The sequence below is a fragment of the Triticum aestivum genome, chromosome 4D (assembly GCF_018294505.1).
Source record: "Triticum aestivum cultivar Chinese Spring chromosome 4D, IWGSC CS RefSeq v2.1, whole genome shotgun sequence".
NCBI lineage: Eukaryota > Viridiplantae > Streptophyta > Magnoliopsida > Poales > Poaceae > Triticum > Triticum aestivum.
The window spans coordinates 430,614,655-430,622,864 of NC_057805.1; the positions used below are offsets into that span (position 1 = coordinate 430,614,655).

Genomic DNA, 8,210 nt, shown 5'->3' on the forward strand with positions numbered 1-8,210 from the left:
ATCTTGCGTGCGTAGGATATTTTTTTTGAAATTGCTGCGTTCCCCAACACTCTCCACCATATGAGATGGTTCATGCTCCAAGGTACTCTATTAGTGAGCTATTATTGGTCTATTACATAACCAAAAGAGCCACTCGAAGCACGGCTTTCCGGGTAGGGTTGAGGATGACATCGTCCCACTGCCTCATCTCCCCGGTACATGTTCATGGCCGGCAAAGCAATCTCCAAGACCGATGCCAACTAGAGATATCGAAATAATGGGTTGCTCTCCAAGGCTGGTAAGCCCTCAAGAGTAACACAACTAGGTGACAGCAACACAGTGAATTGTTGTTATGCTAAAAAATATTTTGTAATCCATTACGAAAAACATCTAGAAAAGCAAAGAAAAATAGTTAGGGAAACAGAAAATTAGATTTTGAAAACTCAGATTATCATTATTCACCTCAGTGACAAACACAACCTTATTTATTGATATCTATGGGCATATTAGTTAGATGAGATAGCACTTTTCATCAGTGACTAAATATATTACTAAAACTACAACATACCCTCCTAACTAACTAACTTTCATGGTTTCATCAAACACGTGCACTCAACACAATTGTAATTATGTCGAGTAATCAATGCAAAACTCTTGGGTCTAAACGAATTAATGTTGACGTCCCACAACTATTATAACCAAGTCTTCCGTCAGTTTGTATCGTGATCCATGTTTTCTCTTAGAAGCATGCATCCATGAGACAACAGCAACAACATGCTGCAAGACTGGACATGAGAACATATAGCAGAAGTCAGGAATCAACTACCATAACAACAATATACTATAGCATCTGCAATGAACTGATGAACCAAAGTGCAAAAAAATGTTAATAAAAAAATCAAGAGGACGAATGTTCAAATTATTGTCTTAGCAAGTTTTATTGTCCGTGATATCCGATGTGTATGAAAAGGCATGAAACAAAAGGTAAATTAGAAGGTGTACATAAGGGAAAAGTTTAGTTGCTATGCAAACACATACAAGGACAAAAGGTGATGACATTGACCCACTAATTCTTGGTTTCATGATTGTTACAATAAAGTTTTGTAGCTCAAACCCTCCGCTAGTTCCACAATCTATTTTTCGGTGCTGCCTTTATAACAACGATGACTTCAAAGCTATATTTCACTTAAGTATGCATCGAAAAACTTTTTCCAAACACGTTTGTTAGCACGCAATAAGGTACTAGTTACTATTTTGTAACAACTTACCATATAGTCTTACTACTATGGTGGCAACTACTTCAAAACAAACTAATGAGTACAGCTTCAACATGATGTTCTAGGCAGGCTAGTATGCGCATCACCATCGCGGTGATACTACACCTGTTTACAAATTTGATCAATGTGTATGTTAATACATACAATAACATATTAAAGGAGTAGTTACCATGTCATTTCATCGCACCAACAAGGTGATAATTAAATACTAAAACACGATAATTACATTTCCAGCAAAGGGCATGGCAAATGTGTTGTTGTCATGGTAAATACACACAACATCAATGTTAGTACCATCTCTTGTAAGTGCATCACCATCGTGGTGATAACTAATACAACATCACCAGTGTCAACACTATGGTGGTGGGAATTTATTTCTACGAACGAGTGACTAGTTGATAGTGTTTGTATAGCACATCCTTATAACTTTGCACTTTCACTTTCACACTTGTGTTGAAGACTCGTGATCAGTGTCATAAACTAAGCAAGTAAGCTGAATTTCAATGCTTTAATATCAAAAAAGAGTGGCAACTTCATAAATCACCGGGTGGTAACTTTGTACGATGAACACAATATTATCAAAACATAGATATATTTTTTTCGAAAAGGAAAAAAACATAGATATATGATATCTAGTTTTGAATGTCTCATTGAAACAGAGCCAAATACATCACCGGTGCACAATTTATGAGTTGGATTTTTTTGAACTTAGAAACGGTATTTAATATTGTGATCTCACCAATTTTGCTTCTTATGTAAAGCATGTACATCAGTAGCAATAGAGGAAGCATTGCACCATATGACAATTGCACGCACGGTCGAGCAGTTAGTTGATCCTAAGATGCACAACAGTTATTCATACATCACCCCCCCCCCATTCGTTTCACTTTTATTTCACATATGAGTTTTGTCTTTAACATTCATTTTTCTTGTTGCGGATATTGTCTTCAACCTTCTTGATACCATATCAATATTGTTACATCCATCATGGGGTATATTTTTATATTAGATGTTGATATTTTTAACATAAATTTGGTGGAATTTTATAATGTTTGACTCAACCCAAAACTAATATCCAGAGTAAAAAAAAGAAGACCTACTCCCTCTACTCACAAATTACTAAACAGTAAAACGGAGCTACCTAGGAGCCTCCACAACGATTTAGGGCCCTTAACCGTCGGATCACACTCATGTACGCGCGGGATTGGCTGGGTCCTCAGTTGGTTTACGCTAATTAATTTTCCGTTTGTCCCGCTCATAGCATAGTTTTCTGGGCCGCTACTCCACAGAACGAGTTACAAGTTGTGTCAATAATCAGGCCGTAAGGCCCAAGAGGTCCAGGCAGCGGGAGCCTGGTTCCTATGGGCGTGTTTGGTTCCTGGGTAGTTTTAGGCTGCGGAGGATGCTGGGTGAGTGTGACTTGGTTGGATTGATGCAAGAATGAGCCGAGATAGTGTTTGGTGAACTTTGCATGATATGGATGTACGAGGTGAACTCGAGATGGCGCAGATAGCACTTGAAGAGGTTGTTGACGACACTTGGACAAGGCCACGGCGGCGCTTGACGAGCGCAGCCAAGAACGGCTACCCTTGAAGAGGCTGGCGGCAGAGCTTGGGCAAGGGCGGCACCGGCAATTGATGATGACGGCCAAGGACTGCGGCACTTTGACATGGCCGGCGCTGGCGCTTGGAGAGGGCGCGGTGGCGGCTCCAGATGGCGAGATCCGGCCTGCGGCGGTGGCTCCAGATGGCGAGATCCGGCTTGCGGCGACGCGAGGCATCAGGATCCGGCCTGCGGGGGCTTGTCGAGGGCGGCGGCGACGCTTGGTCGAGGATGGAGGCAGCGGAGCTTAGTCGAGGACGAGGGGACGAACGAGGACGGCGACGGACTTGGTGAAGGACGAACGACGGCGGCGGCGGCGCTAGGTCTAGGCGGCAGCGCTGGATAGAAGATAGAAAAAGAAGGGAACGAGCGAGGCAGCGAGCATGCACGCGAGCTACGCTCGAAACTTACGGGTGTGTTTGGTAGCATGTATGGACCTAGCCTAGTTGTTCTCCTCTCATACATGCTGAGTGTAAACATGTTGAGTCCATTCAGTTGCTGTTGTTTGGCGGCGATGTATACGCTGAGACATGCTGAGATGAGACTTTGTTTGGCAGGCTGCATGTGTTTAGACATGCTAAACAATTTCAAATTCTAATTTTTTGAATGATGAACAAAATTGAAACAAAATGAAAACAAATTTAAACATTTTTTGAAAATTTTAAAAAAGTTGAAATTTCTAAACATTTTTTTCAAAATTAATTAAAATTTTAAAATCTAAACATATTTTGAAAATTTGAAAATATTTGAAATTCTAAACTTCTGAATATTTTATATTTTTTTTGAAATTCTGGTTTTTTTCAAAATTCAAAAATATTTATTTTTCAAAATTCCGAACATTTTTTAAAATTTTAAAACATTTATTGAAAATTCAAACAAATTTTGAAATTCAGAACAATTTTTTGAAAATTTAAACAATTTTGAAATTTTAAACTTTTTTAAAAAATCGAAATTCTGAACTTTTTCAAAATTTGAACATTTTTTGAAATATAAACATATCTGAACGTGATCTGGTGGGTGGGGACGAGGGTCAGGGCCAGCATGGCTGCCTTCATGCACCCTGTTTGGGGTGCATGAGATGAGCATGGTTGAGGGCCCTTTTATGCATGAGATGGACATAGCTCAGGTGAGCCCATGCACCCTACCAAACAAGCAAAAGTGGGTCGGATTGGAAACTTTTGCCCTCATGCACCATCCATGCACCCTACCAAACACACCCTACGTTTCCCTCAGCCTGGCTGAGAGTCCTAATTTTGCATCCACCGGGCCAGGCTCAAAAGCCCATGCAGTGTACCAAACAACCAATTTTTGCATGATGAATGCGAGTCACATGCAGTGCAGCGAACCAAACACCGGCAAAAACGACAAATTTGACCTGTGGACAAAAAGAATTCACAAACTAAACTGTTGATGAAAAAATTTCACATAGCTGACCCTTTCATGTAGCGCCCGACGGCTAGGCGTCACACTACACTGTGCAGCGCCTAACTGACAGGCGCTACACACCTGACCAGCATCGCACACCGAACTGCCTGAAAATTGCTAAGTCAGTGTGCAATGCCTGAGAGCTAGGCGCTGCACTATATAGTGTAGCGCCTAGCGTTTAGGCGTTGCACTAGTGCATATGCGTTGGTGCCGCGCTATGCCTAGTCAAAGACACATGTGGGGTCAGGGGTGCAGTGCGAGTTAAAACTTCACGGATCTTTCGTGGCCAATTCGAGGTATTTCAACGGCACATGGATACAGAAGATCCAACTAGAGAAAAAGTTGATTCTTGACATGGACCTATCAGGAGTAGCCCATAGATAATAGCCAGAAACCCATGCATGCACTAGCTCGTAATAGTACTGCTTAATCTACTAGCCCATCACATATTCCGAGAATCAGAGCTACGATAACGCAACCCCTGCGCATATGCTTGATTGGCAACTAGTGCAGCGCCTAGGCACTAGGCGTTACACTGTGTAGTGTAGCGCCTAGCTCTCAGGCGTTGCACAGACTTAGCAATTTTCAGACAGTTTGGTATGCGATGCTGGTCAGGCGTGCACCGCGTGTCAGTTAGGCACTGCATAGTGTAGTGTGACGCCTTACTGTCGGGCGCTACACAAAAAAGTCAGCTATGTGAAATTTTTTCATCAACAGTTCAATTTGTGAATTCTTTTCGTCTACAGGTTAAATTTGTTGTTTTTGCCCCAAACACCCCTATGTATATATCCCGTTAACAGGCCTAAAAAATGTCGCCAACTCTATTCCCTGTTCCTCGGCGCCTCGCCACCGCGTCCTGGCAGCGAGCTTCTACTGCACGTGTGCCTTGGTGGTGCCCTCTCTCGCCCCCTACTCTTCCTTCGCTGGTTCTCTAGCCTAAAGCCTCAAGAGCGCTCAGATATATTCCCTGCTGGCTGCTGCAGCTGATTGTTGTGCTCTTTTCCATTCGCCTCTCATTAGGGCAATTTAGCTTCCTTGTTCATCTCTCAACTATGCTTCGGTGCAATAAAAACATCTGTTGTTGTTACTGGAAACATTGCAGGAGCAAATAGGCATCTCTAAGACACTGAATTTGGGACAGCTCCAAGGATCACTTCATATTCGGCTGTTGTGTCATTTCTTCTTCCCTTTCTCCATTGCTTACCTTACTTTAGCTAGCTTTCCCTCCTTTAGTCAGCCTTGCCATTCTTTGGCCTCATCGTTTTGTTTTTGTTTTGATTCAATTCAGTTCCTGATGCATTTTTATACTGTATGAGTGAGCACTTCTTAAACAAGTATATCTTCCTCTAAATAGATGTCGTCTTGTTTGTCACAACTCAACCTTTACCTTTTCTTATTACATGTTAATAATTAATTGAAAATGTAATGAAACCGAAGTATATTGGCTAGCAAATTCACTTGAAGAAGCCATGAAACTAGCAAAGTTTGAACATACAGGTTTTGGCTATCCTTTGGAGTTCAAGTGTGCTCTATCTCCACAATGCTTTGTCTAATTTACACAGTCATGCAATATTTTGAAATTGTTCATCTTGTAATTAATTTCTGGGGTGGGCAAATCATTATATTAGTACTGCCAAGTGCCAAGTATTTTTGGACTATTTATGATGCCACTATTTTACTACTATGGTTTTTTGGTAATAATGCACCTTCAATTCATGTTTAACAAATATATGTGTTGTCAAGATTTTATTATATATATCTTTTGTTATTTTCTCAATATGAACGAGCGCGGCAACGCGCGCCTTAATGATCTAGTATAAGATGTTTTAGCTTGTATCTTCCTAAACTGAATGTATATAGACACATTTTAATGTGTTTGTTCACTCATATCGTACGTTGTCTACATTGAAATATCCAAAACATCTTATGTTCATGAACGGAGTTATTATTTGGCTAGTTTCTACTCCCTCTGTTCCCAAATACTCCCATCGTCCGAAAATACTTGTCATCAAAATGGATAAAAAGAGATGTATTTAGAACTAAAATACGTCTATATACATCCCCTTTTATTCATTTTGATGACAAGTATTTCCGGACGGAGGGAGTATTTATCTTTTTAGAGATTTCAACAAGTGACTACATATGAAGCAAATGAGTGAATCTATACTCTAAAATATGTCTACATGCATCTGTATGTTGTGTTCCTTTGAAATGTTTAGAAAGACAAATATTTAGGAACGGAGAGAGTAATTACTAATGTATGTTGATAAGGGGGCAGTGTTGGCTAATTAATGGCGTCCTAGTTGGTCATCTCGCATACACGTATGGTCTGCATATGCGTGACAGACCCAGACGTGTTCCCGTCTCGAAGGTAGCACATCGTGACCCCGTTTTCCCGGTACCTCGTGCCCATCCATTTACCATTTCTGTTCTGCCGTTTCCTGACAGTCGACACCATGCAATCACCATCTGAATTCTTAACTCTAGTCGCAGTTTTGAAGCTGTCAACCGATGACGATGTGAGTTGAGGTGAGGTTGCGGGTACGTACCATCCCTGGGCGAAGGACGGGCCCTCGTGCCGGTGCGGCGGGGGCGGTGGAGGCTGCGCGTACGGCGGGTACCCGTAGGGCTGCGCGTACTGGTGCGCCGGGTAAGCCATCGGCGGCGGGTACGGCTGGACCGGCGGCGGCGGGTACGGCTGGACCGGCGGCGGCGGGTACGGTTGGCCAGCCGGCGACGGGTACGGCTGGCCGGGCGGCAGTGGCGCGTACTGCTCGCGGTTCTGCTGCTGCGGCGGCGACGGCGGGTACGGCTGGTTCGGCGGAGGAGGGTACGGCTGGTTCGGCGGCGACGGCGGGTACGGCTGGTTCGGCGCAGGAGGGTACGGCTGGTTCGGCGGCGACGGAGGGTACGGCTGGTTCTGCGGCGACGGCGGGTACGGCTGGCCCGGCGGCGTCGGGTACGGCTGGTGCTGGTGCTGGCTCTCCTCGACGCCGGTCTTGGCGTACGGGTCCATCGGGTACCCTGATCCGCGACCACGTTTACATGTGTTAATGTCAGTAAGAATAACAAGAATCATCACAGTTATAAAATGCAAAAAAAATCGGAATAGATAAATCCTGAACGTTCGGAATTTAAGCATGTCATCCCGAACGTTTTTTTTATGGAATAGATAAATTTCCGCAGAAAAACGTATAACCGATTTCGTCCAAACTGTCGGTCGGCGACAGTTCGTTCATCTTTGGAATTAACAATGCAATGTCAACGAGATTTAGTCCGCGTGATTTTGATAGAATAAAGAACAGATCGGAGCATGCACTCACGACGGACAGTTGAAACGGTTAAAATTTAACGGGCTCTGACGAACACAATTGAAAACTTGGATGACGATGAAGATTAGCACGTCTCACCTTGCGGGGGCGGGGCGCCGACAGGGGCATGCGGGTTGTAGTAGCTCATCGGTCCTCAGAACTAGTCGATCCTTCCCGGCCGCGGCGACGACGACGACGAAGAAGTATTGTTTTCTGAACAAGAAGTGAAGAAAACGGAAGGAAATTGTGGTGCTTGATCCGGAAGAGGGGAGGCTGCCGGTTGTTGAGGGAGACGAGCAGACGAGGCCGGTCTGGAGGGAGGAAGCTGCGCAAGTGATGTGCTGCTACTCGCCTATTCTAGGGAGCATGCATTTGCATCCGGCCAGTACATGCAGACGAAGAGCACCATTTACGGTTGTTGTTTTATTTGATTTTGTTATAATCCATCAACCAAATTATCTGTTCAGGGTCTCGATCAAATCCTTTCTGACGGGGTCATCTCTCTCCTGTCCGGTCTAGCGGCAATGCCGGGAGCATCATTAGTTTCAGACGAGCGACCGGAGAATGCATGCAGCCTTGCACTGACATGGTTACATGACACCACAATGCCCAGGGG

The 8,210-nt window shown here is 43.7% G+C and overlaps 1 protein-coding gene across 1 annotated transcript; it reads right to left on the minus strand.

The window, feature by feature from the left end:
- Positions 1-451: 451 nt before the first annotated feature.
- LOC123100195 (leucine-rich repeat extensin-like protein 3) lies at positions 452-7,994 on the minus strand. The gene is made up of 3 exons (XM_044522158.1): positions 7,694-7,994; positions 6,833-7,307; positions 452-764 (listed from the first exon to the last, which is right to left on the minus strand). Exons 1-3 carry the CDS (start codon positions 7,740-7,742, stop codon positions 719-721), a joined length of 570 nt encoding a protein of 189 aa, XP_044378093.1. The 5' UTR covers positions 7,743-7,994; the 3' UTR covers positions 452-718.
- Positions 7,995-8,210: the final 216 nt, after the last annotated feature.